Raw genomic sequence first — 23,138 nt, forward strand, 5'->3', positions numbered from 1 at the left:
AATTAATGGGACCTGAGCTTACTACAGATAATCTTTAATCAGAGTGCTTGGAATTCATTTGAAACTCTCAGTGACAAGTAAAGAACACTAACTTTTTTATAACTGATATAACACTAACTTTTTTATAACTTTTTTATAACTGATATGAACTGATATCTCAGGTTTGGGCAGCAAAGCAGAAATCTAAAATGTTTTCCTGCCCTAAAAGTTACAGCTGCTCTGGGGGCCTTCCCTGTGTTGAGGGATAAAAGTCAACAGAATTATGGAAGGGCATCACTTACACAATACATATATGTAACACTAACCTGAATTTGATACAGTTAAACCCAGATAGATCTCACCCACACAGTAAATTACTAGCCAGTGCTCATCATCCATTTTCAGCTCCAATAGCTAGGGGGAAAGAAATCATCAACCATTTTGGCCAGAATCTGGAGAATCTTCTATGGCAGACTCCTGTTTTGCTGTCACAGGCTCCCTCCTCAACTGCTCTGCCATCTGCCAGGCAGCCAAAGGAACAGCAACTACTTCATTGCATCAGCCTCTCCCGACTTGCTACTCCTCATCACCCAGAATGCAGCTCAGGAGTTCCCTCTTTAACTCATTGAAAATACTTTGCTTCTGGTTGCTTTATCCTTGCAAAAAACTTGCTCTGCATTCAAGATGGTACTATTGCTGTTGTACATGAATGTTAACTTCACACATGTAAATGAGGTCTTTTACCTGTATTATTTCTAACAATAAAATTGGAAATAATATCAATGATATCTCATATCACTGATGAAGAGATAAAATATAAGGTTATCTGAAAGAATTCCACAGGGTGTTTTCTGATTGCTTAGGTGTGGATTTTTCAGGAGAATGTTGCTTTAAAAATTCAAGCTCTTTTCTTAATAACTTTAAAATACCAGTCAAATTTAAAATTTAAAAGTAACCTACCATTCTGTATTCAAAGTATACATCAAAAGGCATTGAAGTATATGGGAATATCCATAAAATATTTTGTTTTCCTCATTTTTTGTTTCATAGACCAAAATAGACAATGTATTTGCTAGCAAAAATTTATCCTTCCCTGGTGAGTAAATAAATTTAATCTTTGTTTTTACACAGCAGCAAACATACAGAAGGTCCAACTGAACTAGCATTTAGCATTGTAGGCTCTATCTAGACAGAAAGCATTACCTCTCTTTTGGAGGTTCACTCCTAGACCTTGAAGCTTGCTTTTGGTCCGGGCCCATAGCCGGCTGCGACACTTCTGCTCCTTTCCTACGGTCAGGCTGCACACTGGAAGAGGAGATTTCCTGTGATGAGGCAGCTGCTGTGCTCAGGGGAGTCTGTGACCTCGATCGCTCCTGAAGCCTCGCTTTCTTTTCTCTCGGTGCGTCCGAGCTTGCGCCCGTGGCCGTGTCACTCAGCGTTCCGTCCTGGCTGGGCGACAGCTGCGGCCCGCTTCCAAAAAACCACGCTCCGGATTTCGTTAGGATTTCTTGTTGCTTTCGACATAAATTGCATACCCACATAACCTAGTTGAAGACAACAAGAAGAGTCAGTGCAGCTGCCTCCCAGAGCCCGGAATGCATGCTCACTACCGCCGAGCAGGTCCGGCCTCTGGCTCTCTGAGCTACTGAGGCTGGTGCTCATGACAGGACCCAGAACATGCTTCTCCACTGGCTAGAGCCAAGCATCCTACAGGCACATGCTATGCGAGCTTCTCCAAAATGTCTTGTCAATATACATCAGTCCTACCTGTGGCAATCCTCCCTCAGCCCAGCCCTAGTTCTCCTCTGAACACACACCGACCACATGAGCAGTGCTTGTTGGGGGAGTTGATGCAGCAGGGAGTGGCTTGGGTTTTTTCCACTGGTGTGGATCACTGTCAGGACAGACAAGCCCACCAGACTGCAAACAGGACTTGTACCTCAGGGGGCAGTGCCCTGCCCAGCTAAGTCCCAACTTCTGTGGTCACAGAAAATTGACATGGCATTTTCTTGTGAATTAATGTTCTCACATTGAATAATTCCACATTATCCTGCAAATAAATTCATTACATACCATGAATGATTTTAGCTACACCTACTGCAACTACTTAGAGGTGTAAAATAAAACCTTAAGAAATCTACTAACAGAAAACTAAATACATCAATGAAAATAATGCAGAAGTACCATATTCTGTACTACTTGCAAACCATCATCATTATCTCTTTGAGGGATAGCTGCAAATAATACCTCAACAAACATGTGTCCCTGTAAATCACAATTAAGTTGTGTGCCTAGACTGTGGTGCCTAGGATTTTTTTTTTAAATTGGGGGGTTGAATTCCTTACACACAGATATACAGGAGCACACATATTAAAGCAAGACTCTATGTTTCCAGCCTGTATACTGCAGAGACAGTCTTATGTACAGGAGGAACTCACCAGAGAAAAAGAAATGGTTAATCAAGACTAAAGTATGTGAAAATTTAAGAAAAAAATTAGACAAAGAGAAAAACAGTTTTCAGAAAGAAGAAAAAATAGGCAAAATGTATGAAGGATATAGAAGAGAGAGATTTTTGTCAGAAATAAAAACAGAGATGAGAGGAAACAAAGCTGATTATTATTAAGGAAAATGGTAAAGAAAATAATTTAATATAGAAAGTATATAGGAATGGGTAAAATTGCAATGAGGCTAAGAAGAATGACAAAAGTTGGAAGGAAAAATATGCTTGAATTATTTTGTGTAAACACAGGAAAGATGCAAGAGTCACAAAATTGTACAGTGCTTAAAATAAAAAAGAAGAGGAGAAAAAAACACTTAATGGAAGAAACTTAAATGGGACAAAGTTCTGTTTCTGAGCTCTTTCACTCTCTGGCCTGTGGAGGTAGTGCCTGGCATACAAGGCACGATGAAAACTTTAGGCATTTCACATATTTAAAATAATTAACATTTATTTAAATAGACTATCTTTGTAGGTCTGAAAACTACATCAGAACTTCCAAGTGCATTCCTGCACTGTTTGACCAAACCACACAGAGAAGACATCCAACTCTTTACCCTCTGTCAGGATTCTACCTTTATCAAAAGATGACTGTTATATTTCTTCTGTTTAAGAAGGATAATAAAGTATTTACTAATCCTTTAATTAAAAAGGACCCAACCTTAATCGAAAGCTACACTTATTCCAGAAGGGGCATAAACATATATCACGATGAAAACAAATAACACTAAGTAGGATAATAGAAACAGCAACTTTGACAAAGATAAATTCTAGATCTCAAAAAAAAAAAAACCCCTCAATTCCAAAATGTCTAATTTATTCCATCTAGTACACCTCAAAAACCAGCAATTCAGTTTATTAGACGGTGTTCTAAACAGAATAGACTTTTAGTCTATCAGATTTTTATTATAGGTATTAAAAAAAACCAGAAAGGCTAAAAGGAAAAAAAGCCACATTTTGAAATGCTTTTATATGATCTGCCACAGCTGTTAGTTCATTAGACAGCAAAGTGTGCATGCAAATGTGTCTTTGTATGAAATCCATGTCAATGCTATAAACCAAAATCAGTAACAAAAAATGTCATTACTTGCATTTTATCAGTTTCCAAGAAAGGTTGAAAAAAGTGTTAAAAAAATTAATCAACTAGAGTTTGTTTAAAGGATAAAGAATACTTAAGTAAATTATCCTAATTAAATTGCATACGTGGGTATATATGCAAGTAACATACTTCCTTTACAACTTAATATATTAAATAATTTTAAATATGTATAAATTATGTAATAAACTTCAAGAAAATACTGTTAATTTGCATAATCACCCTTGATACTGTAATTCATTTTATGCAAAAAATATTATGAGATACAATCAAATAAGAATAGCTAATGCATAAAGAGACTCAGAAAAATACAGAATACTAAAAGAAGAAATACTAGACAAGTAAATACAAACCCATTTTCTCACAGCTATTTTTAAACTCTGCCTCTTGGACACAATACATACCAATCAACACAGATTACATACATAGGAGATCTGCATTATACTCACATAGAAGCTATACTACCACCCCTGTTTAGGAATCTCTTCAGGAATTAAAAAATGCTACAGTCGCCTTGAGATCTATTCGGTCCAAAAGGAAAAATAATAAAAGTTCTTCTTTAAGAGACAAAAAAAAAATAATCAAAAACTGAGGTGACAGAGGAGTTTCAGTGACAAAACTGTATATTGAAAAACATTTTTAGAGAAGTATGTGGAGCAAGCAATTCAGCAGCATGCAGGAATTATATCCTGATTGAATACACTGGGATGTGGTCCAAACTAATCTAAACTAAAGCAGGTCTGTGTAATAACTTATCTTAACAATCCACAGATGTTAGGCAACCAAACAAATGCTCTGATGAAGGATTACAGTTCTCTAACGTGGCTTCTGGACCTCCACGCGATGCATCAGTAAAATGAAGAGTGTAAGACAATTTTACTCTGGCCTGTCACTTCAAAAATAGTTTCTGTTTACTCTCCTCTGGACAGTGAGCTCTGATGAAGTGGTACACTAAGCCATTCAAGACATCCAGAGTCTGGTTTTTGTTTCTGGGTTTGTTTCTGTTTATTGCATCCTTGCACATGTCAATGCAATTTCACACGTGAAGCTATTAAAGAGAACCAGTACAAGGGGTTCTTCATTCAGAGGGTTCATATGCATGGCTCTGGAAAAAGGTGCATTTTCACAGCATAGCAAAGGGCTCTGGGCTTTACTGCTACATAACAAAAAAGACCAGTGGCACAGACAGGACTCAGCACATGTGGGTCAGCAGTTCCCACACAGATTCATGTAGAAACTTGACAGGCTGCGTGAAAACATGCTAGAAGGATCCCATGCTTGCCTTCATGTGGAATACAGAGTATTTCATTCACAGAAAAAATATTCCTCAAACTTACTCTTACAGGTACTGCTGAATGTGATCCACAATGAGGAGGAACAGAATGCCTGTACTAACACAACATGAAATTCCAACTTGAAAGAGCCCATAGTAAGTAATATATATATATATCACTATACACACAGAAAAAGCATTTTCAGTTACAAAAATAAGAACAATTCTACATTATTAAATATTTCAAACCTGCATTTTAGAATGCAGAAAAAAGGCTTTTTTTCAAAATCAAATTTGGAAGCTTCCAAACATGCACTGGGAGGCTAAAGTCACATTGTGGGGGGCACAAAAGTTATACTGAATTTATGTGACACATGCCAGGCAAAACTCAGACTGAGGTCAGAGCAAGTTCCCCAAATCCTTCACCCAAGCCCAGATTCTGAGGAGGGTCCATGAGGAGCACACTCTTTTATGCTTCCTGAGATTAGAAATTGAAATCCCATAGTTAGGATGACTCCCATGCATCCTGCTTCATCCCTATGCAGCAAATTAGGTAACAAGTGTGCTAACAGAGCAGGCCACAAGCTATTCCTTACTGAACCTTCACACTGCCTTAATTATTTCCCTTCTGAAGGGTGTACACACAACATTTTTTCAGGTTGTTGATTTAATGTACATTCCTCCTATGCACTTTTGGAAGACACTAGTTATTTCAGACAGGTCTAATTAGGCAGACCCTCTTCACTGCCTGAGGCACCATTAACTTCAGCACAGCTCTGCCACCACCCTACAAGTCATCTCTTGAAAGCCAAAGAGAAGGAATGATAACAATTACCTCCTACAAAATTTTCATTCACAAAATTAAAGTTAGATTATGCATCACTTAATGTTTTTGAGATAACATAAAAACATGCAGCAAACCATGAAATTATTATACAGAATTGCATTTATCTCTTCTGCAATATCAAAATGATTTCTGTAATAAAATCCTAGCTAAAATGTTGTGACCACTTCACTCCATTAAAATATAAATAAAGTTGAAAATCTACCTGAATACTTACATTAGTCCAAAATCTTAATAAATAAACAACTCTGCCTTTCTAATGAATGTGTGCTCATGAGTCCAAGTTTACATTAAATATATTTTTCAAAATGTACAGCTGGGTGCATCCAATAGCTTCTGCTCAACAAAAGGGAAGGTCTTCTCCCCAGCTCTCTCCTATCTTCCTATCTGGGTTTGTTCTCTCCCTTTCTTTCTCACAGGAAGGTTCCCTGTGCCACATACTCACTTGTATACTGTTCCTTGACAGTCAGGTTCTCCCAGGAGCCACTTGTATTTAAAAACATTTCAGAAACTTATCTGTATTTTCTTAAATTGGTTTCATGCTCTGTCACATCTAATTTTTTCATAGAGGGAATGATGAGTAGTAAAAACATGTGACCAGAAACAAAAGCAAATGGGGATAAGGGTATGTTTTACCTACCTACCTATGTTTTACCACTGTCCCAGCATCTTCCATCAAATTACATCTTGAAATTACACCAACAGTGGCACACTAGACTTGCACAGAAACATTTTTGAGCACTGAAGTCAAATGATACAAAATAATCAGTATCTGTGCTACAATCTCTGCTCTACTTCAAAGCAAGGTGACTGCAAACAAGGTGCTTCCTGGAGGTATACCACAGAACACTCCAACTCCCCACCTCCCAGGAAAAATTGATAAGAAAATGCTAAAGGCAGAAGACCAAGAATGCGCCAAGTAGCCTTGTGTTAGTTTACTCACACTGATACTGTAAAACTTAGGAACCGTCCCAGATTACGCTTAATGTATCAGTAAAGAAGCAACTGAGGAGTCTATGTTCTGATTTTCCTAAAGCCTCTCCTCTGGACTGAAGGGTTTGACAGGACTATGCAATTCTCTGCTGCCCACCTCTCCAATCAGGGAGAGGATCACTTTGCCCATGCTGATGGTCACCAGACATACAGGGCTCAGCCATTTCAGGACAGTGACAAGAAACCATTTTAATTTAGTACTCTGTTCTTCTATTCCTATGGAAGCAGATTTTCTTCAGAACTTAGGTTTTCAGCTAGATATTTGTATTCCAGTTTGGCAAGAAAAGGAAGATTTTGCAGACAGCTGATTGGGCTTCTTCCTATTTTCTGCCTGCATCCTACAATAATGTGCTACCCCACTGGACAAATGCAATAAAAAAATGCACAGGCATGGAAGTTTTCAGGTCATTATATTCTTAAAAGTTACATAAAACGTGCAGCTCTATAAAATTCCTATAAATATTTCATTGGTGCAATCTCTTTAGGCGTCACAGAACTGACATGGCAATTCAACCACAAGACACATTCACAGGAAATGAGGCTGCTCACAGAACTACCTGTTGCCTTAAAGCTATGGTGCCATTCACAAGCTTGACTGAGAACTTCCAGGAGGGATGTTTAGAAGTCTGCCTTACCAGAATTTTCCACTTTCACAAGAGACTGCACCTCCTACTCTTTTTCTGCTTGCCTTTCTGTTAATTTAGATGTTACATTTTCAAATGACATTCTATGTATACAAATAAGGATTTGAGTAAGATGCCTAAATTGTTTCTGTCTACACTGAAATTACTTTAGGCATTTCAGGTATTTAGGTCTCCAGCCAAAGAGAGTCCACTCACTTTCATGTAGAAACAGTGAAATAAAATAAAATCCTGTGTCTAATGAGAGCCTAGTGCCTGTAGCAGTAAGTCAGCATATCCCAGCTCGCTGCCACAGGAGTTGGGTCCCATGTGCCAGCCACATGTATGTGCCTTATGTACCTAGGGCAAAAAAATGGCATCAGATGCCTACTTTTAGGCAACTGAGCACACAGTTCATGTATTGATTCTAACCATGTTCCTGGCCTCAGTTCCTAAATCCACAGCTAAAAACTGCCTATAGGAGGGGGAAAAGATGCAGCAGAGCAGTGATTCAAGGAGCTAACATCAAAAGGGATTTCATGCTAGTTTTGATGCCACTGCTGTTAGCAACAATGTTACTAGTCATTTTAATTTTAAGATTAAAAAAAGAAAAGAAAACACACCTTTCTTCATATGCCCTTCTGCCAAAATCTCTCAGCTACTGCTGCCAATCTTTCAGAAAGCTGCCAACAACTTTCCCGAAAATTAAACATTATCTAGAATAATCCTGCAGCAAACTGAGTGTTGGAACTCAGACACTTAGGCAACTATAAAGTAACAACATGAAATATCATTCTAAAACAGCACACTGCCATGTTCCAGACACTATCCAGAAGTACTATAATGTACTTCTCTGAGAATATCTTTGGAGCTCAAGGAAGAAAGCAAAATCACTAGTGGTGAAAGCAGTAGTTGTGTCTAAAAATTCACACCAGCACATTTACATACAGTAATTTAAATATTCTTCCCCTGCAAGTTCTTTTCTAAATCTGCTACACAAAGAAGTTAGTACTAAAAAAAAAAATACCACAAAAACTGCATTGTCATAGTTACTAGCTGTGATCTTCTAAATCTAGGTGTCTTTCCTCATAGCTTAGATTCTTTTTCAACTTTATTTCTCTTGCCTGAATTTCCTTCGGTTTCTTCTGATAACATAGTAGCCATGAATTGCTAGTCACATTTTCTGTAACATCAATCTCCATTTTTCACAGACCATTAAGTTACCCTAGAAATTATTATTGCACAGATAATTTTTGTGTATTCTTCTAACCTTCTTAAAAAAAACCTAAAAAGTTTTGTATATCTATTTGGACATTTGGCTGCCTTGATGAGATACAGAAGCTGTACTCCTCTTAATCACTTCATGGTTCCCATAGTTACAGATACACATAGAACACAATTTTTTTAATTTTTTTTTTTTACATTACACAAATTTGACAAAATAAGGTAAATGGCATGAAACAGCTTTACAGTCAGGACTGACAAAAAGTTTTAGTTCCTATTCATAAAACAGAGACAACTCTGTTTATCCACTTCTACAATTACAAACCGCTGTAAAAATAGAGAAATGCTCAGAACCAGACTGTCTTTAATCGTGGATGGGTATGTTCATAATTTCTGTGGTAGCTTTCCTTACAGCACCATTACTTATCTTTTTATACTCTTCTTTTATGTAATATATCTTTTATATATATACATATAATTATTTATAGAAAGCTCATGGAAAGGAAAGTAAGTGGGTCAACTGGTGCAGGTCATAGGGGAATTGATAGGCATGAAAGAAATTTTGATTTTTTATTCCTAGACATACACCAAAAAATATTAAAAATAGCGTTCTGGATTCTACATCTTTGGAAATATTCAAACCCAGAAGAACACAGTCCTGGCAACCTGATCTACTTGGACCTGCTCTAGGCAAGTATTTGGACTTGATGAGCTCCAGAGGCACCTTCAAACATCAAACACTCTGTGAAACTCTAAAGAATAAAGCACTGATAACAGCCTTACTGTTCTCCAGCTAGCTATGTTAAATGCTTTACTGCCAGAAGGCCTGCCTCTTTCTTGCCTCACTATCTTACACAGGCTTCTGCCCTAAAGCAAACCATATATATAACCTGAAGATCTGAGTGCAGAGGCTCTGAGCTCACATGAGGGACTTTGGAAAGCCCACAGCATGTTGACCCATTTTCTCCACAGAGTATTATACACCATGGTGTATGAACACAATATGAACAGAGTTACTTCCTCAGCTATCCAAGAGCTTAAGTTACTTCTACCAAAAGCTGGTGGAGTGACTGAGTGTGGAAAGCTTCCAATATGATATAGTGAGAACAAAGTTGTCTTATATTTATAGCATATATGTGTCTGTCTGTATATGTATATGTGTATATATATATATACACACACATCTCCAGAGATTTCAGAGATTAGGTCTCTCTATCCTGTGTTGAAGAACTGTGTGAACAGCTGATGGCATCCCCTCTAGGTTTGAGAGGTCTTCTACCTAAAACATGTATTTGAGGTTCCCAACCTGTACAGTGCCTATCACTGTTGAGTTAATGAGCAGAACATAGTGGCTTTTACTGCCACCAGGAGCATGGGGTCACCAGGAGATCTGTTCTGGGCACCTCTGTCTGCAGAGGCAATTCAGGGGAAAGAAAAATGAACACAGGGAACAAGCAATGCTTACAGACACTGCTTGGATCCATAGGAAGAGACAGTGGAGCTGAGACTAACAGAGCACTAGGAAGACATGATGCAAAAACTCAGGGGCTGTGAGGAAGAGGAGGATTATTCCTGGCTGTAAATAGGGATAGAAGGCAACAGAGGATGGCTGGCAGTTAAGGAATACTCCTCATGGGAATGAGCTGAAAATACAGCAGTGACAATCATGTTAAGACAAAGATTTTTATGGATGATGTAACAAGCTGCCAAAGGAACATAAGGGAGCATGTGCAAGCACATGTGGATCTGTCAGTTATAACAAATGCCCAAATCCTCTTTGGAAGAACAAAATGTTTGGGAGAAGAAAAAAAGCATGCTTTTGACATACTGCAGGATCATCTCATTGCAGAGATCTCTGCCATGCAGCTTGACAGAAATCTTCCCTAACCACTTGGATTGATCATCTTTCCACTCACACAGAATCACGATTTATGAATGTGAACTCTGCTTAGGCAGAATTTTCCTCTGTGTCCCACCAACTCCTATGCTGAGAAGTTCTGGCTGCTGAGTTTTCTTAGAGCTCCCACACTCCCAAGTCCACACAAAGCCAAGAATAAGTCTGTCAGAGCCTTGCAACCAGATTGTGAAATTAGGCATCTAATTTGTGAGTGATACAGTGGGAGGAGAGTGGCACTAAGCATATGCTTCCTCCTGTGCCTGGGCAGCTCCACACACAGCCCTGGCTCACCACCACTGCCTGCCTGGGACAGCCCTCCTGAGGCTGAGCACAAAAGATGTGAACTAGTTTCTGATCTGTTACAAATACTTTTTTTACATCACATACAGATAACAGTACTAAACAGAATCCAGATAAACCTGGAAATGTAAGCTTAAACAAAATCATTATAAACCTCCACTGGATTGATCCTGCACGCTTTAACTTAAGAAAACAAAAGAAAGCTCTCAGTGAAAGAAAATAAATTCTCAGTGAAAGAGCAAAACTCACAAATTAATATTTGTGAAATATTTAGTTTCAGGGGAAAAAAAAGGCACCATGGTGTAAATTAATTTAGCTGGACAGAACTTTTTCTACCAGGGGAATGTTGAGCATTATATGGTACCTTTAGTATTTGGCACAATTGCTACTACCCAGCAGGGTTTTGACAAAGCACCAAATAAGATTATGCCCTATACATGTTATATCTATTCAGGTTTCACCATCTATCCTTAAGTTTATAGTTTTTTGTCACATAATTAGAAATACTTAAGCCTGACTTTTTGTTATGAATGTAAATGCTTATATCCTTATAATTATGAAAAGCCTAATTATATGCTTATAATCCTTATAATTACAGAAAGCAGATTCTTCCCATCACAGCAACTTCTTATATGTTTAAAACTAACACACACTTTATTTGTACAATATTCTACCTTACATGGACCAACCTGATCTCCTCAGACAAAAAAGCTACCAGAGTATCCTGAGGAAACACAACATATTGTGAGTTTGCTCAACATCTGATTTGCAGTTTCTCCCTCACCAAAAGGATGACACGGGTTTTTTTGCCTTTTTGTTGTTTTGGTTTTTTACAATTCCATCTTTGTTGATCCTACCTTCTGAGATGTCCATGGTCCTTTCTTTTAATTCTCCCACCTCTCGCTCCAGGTGCAGAGTCTGAGGCTAAGTTGATTATGTCTGTGCTAGCTGTGCTACCAAGCTCGAGCACAAAGGAACCTCAGTAAATCTGGGATGGAAGATTTGAGGAAGGGGAAGAGAGAATGTCAGTGTTCTACAACAAATTTGAGTGGATATTTCAGATTTATTAAAAAAAAAAAACAACCAGGGAAAACAACGTTTTTGGTAAGGAAAAGTGTAGATTTTTAGGAAAGCAAAGACCATGGGAGACTGAGAAAGGGTTAAACAACTGTGGGTCTGAATATGGAAGATTCAAAAGATAAGGAAAAAGAAAATGGGGCAGGAAAATGCACCAGGAATTTTGTGCCAGTGTAAGAACATTGCGATTTTTTAACTGATCTAAACAGCATATTGTTGACAGCAAATTTGCAGACTATACCCAGTATTAATATCAGAGGTTTACTGTTCTGAATTTGCAATACTACTGGCAGGCCACACAGGGAAAGAGGGAAGTTTCAATAGGGTAAGAGGATGTAAAGTAGTGCAGAACAATACACTTAGAAAAATCAAACAGTAATGACATTTCATTATCTGATGAAGCTACTGTTACAAAAACAGGTTAAAATTTGAGATCAGAACTTTGCTAGATGAGGAGAACCATTCTGATCTTCTGCACTTACCTGTATACTCTCAGATATCTAATCAGGCTTTGTAATTCCTAAACAAATAAAAGGCATATAGTGCAGTGACATCTTAAGGCTATTTAGGGAAGAGGCAACAGTCAAGGATATTTTGCCTCTTTATTATCTGAAATTGAGGGATGCCTATTCCATGGTGGTACAAATACAGGGACCATGAACTGGACTTGTGCTCACATGCCTGTTCAACAGAAGCAAGCAATCTTTTTCATCAGGCAAGGGGTTTGTGTGTTGCAGGTTTCTCTGTGTGTCAGGAGTTAAATTTCATGGCTAGTTAGATCCCTTATATAAAAGGAAGAGAATCATGTCAGCAACTAAAAGAACTTTCTTATTCCCTGCTTGGTAGAAGGTAGCTTTGACATAGAAACAGCTTCAGGGGTGGTGAGGTCCATCTACTGTTGCCAGGACTTGGATCACCTCTCCTGCACACTGATATTTGCTCAATATACAGTCATATTTGATGTAGCTGAACACTAAACACAAACATGGAGTTTGCAGGAAGCAGGAGTACCTCTGATCATATTGCATATCAAAAAATAACTTTCAGATACATCAGCCTTCTGCTGGGTTCAAAGACTCTGCCCATTTTGTGAACTGCAAAGATCATTTTCACCAGGATGTGTGATAAACATTCTATGCTCAGTTACTGTTCCTCTCAGTCTTGATTTGATCCTTGTTCTTGTGACTCCATCTTTGAGCTTTTTTAATTCAGATTATGTAACACTGCCAGCAGAATGATCTCAGCCAAACAAATCAACTTTAGTTATTTAAATCCAAAACAGACATAATAGAAAAAAATCAGACAATTCCACCCTCATCCACAGTCACAGGGAAAGTTTTTCAAGAATACGTTATTTCAGTAGTATGTTTTCTTTCTAGAATTTGAGTTTAATAATTCCTTTGTATTTCTCTCTAGTTTGTAATTAATTTTAACTTTACACTGGAATCAGGTCAGTAGACTACATATTTATAAGGTTAGTTTTATTCTGGTTGTCTCTGTAAGTTTTAGGTGATTATACTAAAACCAGCTGTTTATCCCAGCTTAAATACGACTGGTTTACTGGAGGTCAGGCTCTTCTGGCCCTGTTGTCTTTAATAACTTTCCCTTAACCGCTTCAGTTCTTTAGACAAAAGAATACAGGGAAGAAGGGAAGACTTGTGAGATGAGGTGGCCAAGAAGAACAAATGCCCAAGAGGACATGGATGAAGAGATAAAAAGGTTCAAAGTAGGGTGACGAGAAAAGAGAGAGAGGCAACAAGTTGAGGAAAAAAAATGAGAGATGGACGTTAGGGAGAAAGTAGGACAAATATCAGAGATTACGAGGAAACTAGTGGGCTGGAAAAGCAACAAAATTGGATTGTTTTGCTGTCACAGAGCAAAAGTGCATTTGGAACAGAGATGTCACATGGACAAATAAAACTTACTTCAGAGGAAACTCTACTTCCTTTTCTTGGTTTAAGGTTTTTTCCTTTGGGTTTAGTTTTTTTCCTTCAGAAAAGAAAGAAGGCATTTGGGGATTCAGGGTTGTCTTTCTTTTAAGAGAAATGCTTTTAGGTGAGCTTTACATCTCTTCAGGCATAACTAGCATAAGACATTACCAAGCCCACGCACACGTGCACTATGACAAACACCTTACAAAAGAGCTGACCAGGACTCAGTGCACTGCAGAAAACAGCTCCAGATTGGTTGTGAAACACTAAAGCTCTAAATGCAAACAAAGCACATCCAGCAGCTTTTGTAATAATCATGTGGCACTGCAGTCTTTTATTTGCAAATCCTTCACTTTTTTCCTCCCTGCTTATTTTAAAGGAACAACCTATTCTGAAGTTTAACATTCAACAACTAGAAGAGGCCCCTATTTTTCTATCCTGAGCACAACTCATGAGACTATTGCTTCCCTTGTAAGAATTTGCTGCTTGCAGACTATGACATAACTGAAAGGTTCAAGATCTGCACTGAATGTCATGCTCTGCATAAGTCATACTATAATACCAAGTCCTCTGTATGATTTTAATGGCTATCCTTCAAATTAAAGCAGAAGTGACTCTTCAATTTCTAAATCTACATATTTTTATTTCTCTCCCTCTCTACTATGTAATTACATCCAAGCATTTTGTTTGAAAGGGTTGTTGAGACTATGCCATGTCACTTGCCGTGCAAGCACAAGCAGCTTTTCTTTGTGAAATGTTTATGGTATTTGCTAAACTTAGACTTCCCAAAATGTTTATTGCACAGAAGCCTAAGAATCACTGTATACTGCATTAATCTTGAGCAATGTTCTCTTTCCTTGCTGTTAAAAGTGCAGGAATCTAAGTTCTTTGCACTCATTTAATACAATAATATGTGACATTTAAATTGAAAAAGGAAATTACTGGGCAGCTAAAGTCAGCCATCCAAAAACTATCAGAAATAAGAAGGAAAAAAGACTGAGAGATAGATTTAAATAAATTCAAAAGATTGAGTTTATCAGTAAGATAAACTGCTAGGAAATAGTAATTACTGTTAAAATATATGCTGGAGAGGCAATATACTTAAAAAGGACTGAAAAATAAAACCAAAATAGAAGCAAGGAAGAAAAGGTGATTTTCTTAGCCAAGAAACACTGTGGTAGCTACACTTATACCATAGATATGGCAAAAAATAGAGATTTTATTTGGCAATGATCATCTAAGAAAACACTAAAAATGCAGATTCCTACCAAACAAACCCTGCCTGAAGGGGCACAGAGCACCCTGTGTCAGATGAGTTTTGAGAACAGAGCCAACTTACAAGTAATATAAGGTGTTGTACATCAGATAGCTCTTCTAGCCATAATTTAGCACTCCTGAAAGAGTGGCTTTTAAAAGCAAATGTTAGAATAGCTAAACCCCAAATGTGATCTTTCTGGGGCTAAAATAGACAGACAGCATTTTATGTTGATATGTGTTTACAGTTAGATCTGTGATCATCATTTAACTCGTTTTCATCCACATGGTGTATACAAAGTTGCTTTTGTATGATTCTAATTTATTACACAATGTATAATGTAACAGTGGAATGCTAAGTGCAGCATTATTATCTACTAAATATTTAATTATAAATTAGCTTATAATGGAAATAAAGCCTGTAACACTGCCTCAAAAATTGCCAGATTGATATGGTTTCAAAATTTAATTGTAATTAGAAAAATTAACAGAAGTTGAGAAAAAAAAATGAGAAATGAAAGCAGGTGAATAAGGATAATTGCAACCCATGTGCCACTGACTGCATAAAGGACAGAAAATTAAGATAAAAGGGAAGGCTTCCAAAGTAGTGTTTTAAAAATCTGCATCATTTGCCCTGAAAACAAGCTATTGTTTCATGCATCAAATCCAAGGATTAAACCCAGTCAGCTCACAGAAGACAGCGGTAACTGCAGGTACTTATGGCCAAAGAAGAGGAAGTGATTAAATAGGACAAGTTCTCCATGATATGCAGAGCTACAAAAAGAAATGGGCCTTGCCAGCCCAAGGTGGGAAGGAAGAGGGTGTTTAGGGGAGGAAGTACTGCAGTCCCCTGAGCAGGAATTCCCATACATCCTGCAGAGAAGACCATGCTGGGGAAGGTTTTCCTGACAGAAGCTGCAGCCCCTGGAGAAACCACATGGGAGCAGGTATTTTTCCTGAAAGACTGTGGCCTACAGAGGATGCTGTGGGCCACAGCTGGAGGAGGAGGAGGGAGCAACAGAGTAGAACTATTATGGACTGGTCCCAGCCCATGCCTGATGCCCTGTGCCATATGGCTGGACAAGGCAGAGGAGTGGGGAGTGGAGTAGTAAAGAGACTGGAGAAAGGAGGAGCAGATGGGTATTTTAGGTTTTGTCTTTTTAACCATCCCCAAGCTGAGTCTGTTTTACCCATGGTGGTAGTTGGTGAACCAGCTCCCTGTTTCTGTATCAGCCCATGAACTTTTCCATCTTATTTTCTCCCCTTGTCCTGTTGGAGCCTCTAGCAGCCAGACAAGGTCAATCCGCCACAGAAGCCTCTCTAAAAAGACTTACAAATGAAGAAATGTGTAAATCTTTTTTTGTGAAACAAACTGCATAACAATTTTTTACAAATGACTGAAAACCCATCTACAGTCCTTGGAATCTTAAGTTTATCCTCATATTTTTCAATGGGAGTAAAAAATCATCTGGATGCATTTCAGCAGCAGCTCAGATAGATTTAAGTCTTCTTAATCAAATTTAATTTAGTCATGAACTCCCATATCAAGAGACTTAAAACTCAAGTTATTTTCTATGCAATTACAGTCACTGAAGCATTGATTTCTATTTATCAGTGGGCCTTACTAAGAGAAGGCCAGATTTGTGAAGCTTTTAGCTCTCTTTTCAATGGATAACTTGGAAATTTGGGCACATAGTCTGGAGAGAACTGTACCTAGCAGTATGCTATTGTTAGATTTCTAAAGTCCATACCTCTTCTGTGTATTCTCATGGCCACCAATCTTCACTGACTCCTTCTGCTGCATACTGTTCTCTCTCAGCTCAGAGCTCCTCCAAGGCCCTCCCTGACTGGCTAACCTGCCCCCTTTTATCCCAGTTGTCTTCATTGGTCACAGCTGCAGCCCAATTAAGGACATCACAGCTGCAGCCCATCAAGGACAACTGGGACCTCCTGGGGCAAAGCCTCTATACAGATACTTAAATACATTTCCTCTACTATAGTATGCAACAGATGATGAGACTCCATAAAGCTTTTGCTGCAGTAACTTTTGAAGGTGTACATATCTCTCTAGCATTACAACAGGAGCACAGTTTCTGAGAAACACACACTAGGTTAGCATGACTGCCTGCCAAACCTGCCTGAAACTTGTATGGCTTGAAGCACTGGGCTTGCTCCTTGACTTGGCTGCATGGCTAACTGCACCTGCCTTTTGTATCCAATTAGCTGCCTGTCATCTTCTTTTTATAAAAAGAAGCACTTTCTCCTAAGACAACTAGACCAAGTTGGTTTTTCTCCAATCACCATCTTACCCTCAAGAAGGCTAAAACATTCTATCCTTGATTAAGGCTTTTTATTCCCTTAGTTGACTTGATCTTTCTGAAGCTGAGTACTGAGCTGAACTCCACCATTCTCATTATCTGAAAGCTGTGCATAGCAAATTTTCAACAAGAGTTTATGACTTCTCATTGCATGGTCAGAAAGTAAAAAAAAAAAGATTTTGACCTTCTCAGGCCTATGAATTATACTCAAAAAATGGAAAATAATTTACCAACATGAATAAGCATATCCTAAATAAAATACTGAAAATCTAAGTGTGGTTTAGCACAATTTTCAGTAATATACAACATTTGCTTTTCAGTGACTGTCTGTAATGTAGGGGGAAAAAGCCAAATTGAACTCTCTCCAATGGAATATATTCACAACTTTCCACATATCACAGACTGCATAAGACCATATATCCTCTTTTAAGGAGGTCAATTCATGTAGGAGACAAAAGGGTTAAAAAAGAACCAGCTGGTGCATGAATTGTCAGGTTGCCTGTAGAGAAGAGAACACGTAGGTTTGCACAGAAGATTCAGAGTGAGTCTGTAGAGTTTCATTAGAGACAAGACTAAAAATAGGTTTCTGAATGTGTCTACAGACCATTGCTGCTGTACAATTTCCTACCATAACTGATGAAAAACTGTTGTAGGATTCAACTGCCTCAACACTGGCCTTCATTCCTACCTTCAAAACCCTAACATTTCCAAAATATGAGCGTGGAGCTGTAAGGTACAACGTGGGTATTACCTGAGAGCCAGCCTGACTGGGGCAGCTGCTGGGAGCTACAATAAAACTCTGCAGTACCTTACAGGGCACTTGGTGACCTGGGGCTCTCTCTGGCTACACAGGAGCCACAGCTGAGAAGGATGCAGAGCTGATTTAGTCTAGTTCAGAGCAAGCTGAAGCACTCTGGGGCACACTGATCTCCCCCCATAAGTATTATGAAAGCATAAACCCAGCTCACATATAATGAGCTGTGTTCTCATAATATGAGGGGTACTCATCTGGAACTGGTTCCTACTCAGTCTGGCAGGAAAATGCATTGACTTAATCTCCTTTGGACACTTCACCAGTCTCCTCTTTAACAGTCTACACAAAAGACCAAGAGGTAAGCTCCTCTAACATCAGCAACAGGCTCTACTAAACACTCACTGGTTGATTAGGAAAACATCAGGGGTATGGAGTAAAAGGGATATAACCTGCAACACAGGACATCCACAAGAGTATGTTTATATCTACGCTGAAAGCTTAGAGGGCAAAAAAACCCCAAACAAAAACATAAAGTAGATAAAATCTTCCTTAGTTTAATTCCTTTGTTGCTTTTTCTGCTGCATTAAACTTTCATGGGCAAGAAGCTGTCTCTGTGGTCTCTTGACCCATCCACAAAGGCAGTAAAATGAGTCCCTGAAATAGTCTAGAAAAGCAGACTTCTTTACAGCTAAAAGGACTGATCCAAATAATCCTGAGGGGTAAAGCTGCCAGGCTGACAAAGGTCTTAAGAGCAGCTCACTGATGAACTTTCAACTGCCCTCTCTCTGTTTGTAGAAGATATTTGGTCAGGGAAGAAAAAAGTAACTTTGCTGATGCATACACAGCAAAGGTATGAGCTCTGATCACTTACCATATGTTGCAGAGAAAAAGTTACACTACCAGTATTAAAATCCCAGCAACATACAAAAATTTCTTCCAGTCATGACAACACAACCATCATTCCCACGCTCATCTATTTCCAGAGAGCCCTAGCAACATCTGCTCATCTCTATGATTAATCTGCATTTCTCAGTTATACTCAACTTTTCAGAATGCAATAACTCAAACAACTGTCCCAAAATTCACCACTACAAAGTGTTTTTCTATGGGAGCCTGGTTTTTATGAACAAGTTGATAACAAATATAATAGATTACTGAGAAATTAACATTTAACTCCAAAGATTCCATAAACCTGTTGCATGTAAGTTACTTGACAGGTGTTTTAGCTGGAATACTGAAACTGCACAGTACGTGATTAAACTTCAGTCTAAATAACACACAGCTTTCTGGAAACCTCAATCTGGATTAAAAAAATTATTGGGTTTTATCTGGTCTTTACAGAAATTCAGATTACATTTTGTCCAGATTTTCATTTAATCTCTGACCAGTCATTAAACAACTGGTATGAGATACTTTATATCATTTTATAATCACAGTTTTGGAGAGAGATTTAATTTATCTCTGTAGGAAGGCTGATTTGCAGATGGGTCCTTATATTAAAGGAATTTGAATAAACTCACAAAATATTACAGAAACTTTGTCTATAGATTTCCTTGCTTGAAATATACACTTCTATCTTCATTTATGCTTAATAAAACCATGTACCTAGGTATATGTATGACAAACTATCCTACATCCTCTCTAACTGCAGCACTGAAGATGTATAGACAGAAAGTATCCATCCCTTAAGTAAAATTAAAAAATGCTCCAGAAGGCAAAATATATAAAAACATAGAAGTATCTTTTATCTAGGACATTACATGGCTAAAAATACACTGAATTTTAATCCTGGATGAGGATTAAGGCTATTTATGATAAAAAGAGAAACAGCAAGAGAGCACAGCTTACATTTAGCCCTTATAATTTCTTTGTTCTCTTGAATTTTTTTCAGCTACTTGTTGATTTCTCATAATGCATAATAGGTCAAAAATATTAATAGATCTTACCAAATCTCTCTTTGCAGTAAGATCTCTTTCTGGCTAAAATACCCCTGGTTTTGTGGTGCCAGAATAGCCCAGGAATTCAGTTTACTAAATTTAGTTCTAGTTAGCATTCCTATGTTATTTTATAACTACTAAAACCAAACAATTTTGCCTCAGCAGTGTACATAGCTATGAACACTTTAAATATTAGGAGTCATACTTAGTCCTAGCCCCCACAGATCACATTAAAAATCCCATCACATAGAAGAATCTTACATGAATGAGGACTACAATGATTGAAACTGAAAGACACAAATTCCAAGAAATAAAATGATCAAGTAAAGAATTCATTGGGCTTAAGGGGCACACACTGGGCTGTCAAATCAGCCTGAGCTTAAATGAGTGCACTCTCACATGCCTGTAAGCTGGCAGCTGGATTTGTGTGACCACATGGAACAAGTGTATTCAGAGGCTGAACAAGGGGATTCAGTTAGTTTTGCCAAAAGCTCAAGTCTTTTAGGGAAGAATGATGCATGATTAGAAGACATCTTCCTTTTTATGGGATCCTTTTACAAGACTTTTCACAGTTACCACAGCTGGGCACAGTTTGAAATAAGGGACATGATGCTGGATTGATTGTCTTCTAGCAATAAAACATACCCAAGTACATCTAGGAAACAGATCACTGCTGGAAAAACTGAAGGTGCATTGCTCAGATAAAACCAAGTCCCACCAGGTGCTGCTGCCACAGGACTACTAGCTCTGACTGAGCTCTGCTTGGACATCAGCAGTCAGCTCTGCTGGTGCACCATATCTCCTCAGGCATCCCACAGAAGAACACACTTCTTCAAGTCTCCTGAGCCTAAACACATCCCTGGACATCTGCATGTTTGCTACTCTGATCTCCCTCAATGTTTTTGAGGGAGGGACAGAAAGAAAAGAAAAAAAAAAGAAAAGGAAAAGGAAAAGGAAAAGGAAAAGAAAAAGAAAAAGAAAAAGAAAAAGAAAAAGAAAGGAAAATGAAAAGAAAAAGTATCTCTAGTCTCTAAAACTGAGCTTTCATTGGAGTATCAACCAGAAGAGATATCACGGCTTCTTTTTTCTGGGTGAATTAGATTAAAGTTTAGATGGTGTGAAATATTTGCCTGCCTGGTTTGTCTCTGTAAAGTGATCCCTTCTATTTAGCCCTCCACAGCAAGGAGGGCTTCCAGATAATATTTTCCTACACTTCCAGATTATTTTTTTGCACCGCAACTTCAACTGCAAATGACAAAACACAAACCCACCTCTCTTGGTTTGCCAATAGATGGCACATTGTTATGGGGCTCTCCATCCAGAAATAGATGTGTTAATTTTGGATGTATTTACCTGAAGCATTCAAAAAATAGCTCAAAATTATGACATTCAGGGTTCTGTCTGACAGATGCCTCCACTGATAGGCCTCCTCTGACATGAACAAATGCTGGGTGAGTATATTAACTGTCTGATTCTACACAAGTACACACATTTTATGACAGTCAACAGTAATAATGGCATTTTTACTTAATTTCTATCTTCTCAGCACTGCACACTACAAATTTATTTCCAGTGATCAGACCTGCCATACAGAAGCACATTGGAAAAGTGGGTTATATCCAGACTTACCCCACTCTCATGCAGATGGACTCCCCAGGATTCCCCACTGTCCTCCACTAACATTGCAGACCACCAGTTTCAAAGAGCTGTAAATCTACCCAATGAAATGAACTTATTCCATAAAATGTTGATATAATAAATACATGCAGAGAAACTAGGCATGTACAAATCAAATTCACCTGTACCAGTCACAGTCTCTGGATTAGTGAATTATCACTAATTTCATCACCAAGATGATTGATTTCTTTATAAGCTGAAAAAGGATAGTTTGTAGTACAAGTAAGGCAGCTAAATATTATAGGAAATCACATTCTTAAAATTTAAGTTTTTAAGAAAATTGAGATACTTTTTTTAGATCTTCTTTATTAAGATAGTGTATTTGCTTCTTAGTTCTGTATTCCATAGCAAAAAAAAAAAAAAAATTATTTATTATATGTGGTATATAGAGATCTCTAATCTCTTCTATGATTTCTGCAGTGCCAACAAGTAACAAATTATTCCATTACAGAAATGAAGATAACAGAAGTATAGTAAATACACATTACCTTGAAAAGAAAATTTTTTGTTTAATTTGAAATGCAATAGGGCAAACTGAATTCAGAATGAACAATTGCAAATTTGATGTGGCAATGAAAATGCCAGTGGAGTTTTGGATTTTAAGACACCATAAAGGCAATAGTCCAATAGTAATAGTAGTGAGATTGGATTTGACTTGTTAGCAAGAGGTAACAATAAATTCAAAGCAATCCATATAATGAATTAAAGGACTTGAAAAAATAGGACATTGTGGAAAATTAACACAATTAAATGTGCATAATACACAGAAAGGATAGCTTGAAATAAGGGACATGATGCTGGATGCAAGAACAGTTCCAAATAGTTATAGTGATCTCACAGCTGAAACTGCAGCTTGCTATCTACAGGTTTTGCAGGGATTTAAGGCTGAGTTTGGTTTCTACTGATTGTAACATTACTGGAAACACATTGAAGTAAAGAAGAACTGGAGGATTCATAAACAGATTCCTGAAGTGACTATGCTTTGAAAATTATCATCTACACAGACCAAGCTAAACAGACATCCTACCTGTAGCTAACCAACCCTATTCCCAAAAATCTGGAAAAATACATAAACCTGAAATATTTACTGTATAGTCCTTAAATATTTTTAAGACTTAGTATTTATGAGAATGTTAATAATGATTCAGCAATAATGATTTGTTCATAAGAATAAAAGGTTCCTCTTACAAATAAAGCCCTCATTAAAGAAGAAATGCTCCATTCAAAATTAGGATTTTAATTTCATGTATCATTATTATTACAGCTATCTACATTATTGATGGCACAATTGCAAGCAAAAGGTGATCAAATACTATTAATGCATTTCCAATCAGTCACAATTATTAACTATAAGCAGCAAGATGCAGAAAGAAGATTTTATTTTATGCATATAAAGATACAATTTTAGCAATTTGTATTGGTTTGACAGGAAATGTGTTTTTTGGGATGCTGTGTTTTTGGCCAATG

General features: G+C 37.8%; 1 protein-coding gene across 27 annotated transcripts in view; it reads right to left on the reverse strand.

Moving 5' to 3' along the window:
* Positions 1-23,138, reverse strand: part of RIMS1 (regulating synaptic membrane exocytosis 1) — a 307,924-nt gene that overhangs the window by 159,194 nt on the left and 125,592 nt on the right. For 26 of the 27 annotated variants that reach the window (XM_066547439.1, XM_066547435.1, XM_066547431.1 and 23 more), the window contains one exon: positions 1,183-1,523. In XM_066547439.1, coding sequence (XP_066403536.1) covers positions 1,183-1,523 — 341 coding nt within the window. Of the gene's footprint in view, positions 1-1,182; positions 1,524-4,909; positions 4,964-23,138 lie in introns of all 27 variants that reach the window. The other variant, XM_066547441.1, reaches the window with a different exon arrangement.

This window comes from Molothrus aeneus, chromosome 3 (assembly GCF_037042795.1).
Source record: "Molothrus aeneus isolate 106 chromosome 3, BPBGC_Maene_1.0, whole genome shotgun sequence".
Lineage (NCBI taxonomy): Eukaryota > Metazoa > Chordata > Aves > Passeriformes > Icteridae > Molothrus > Molothrus aeneus.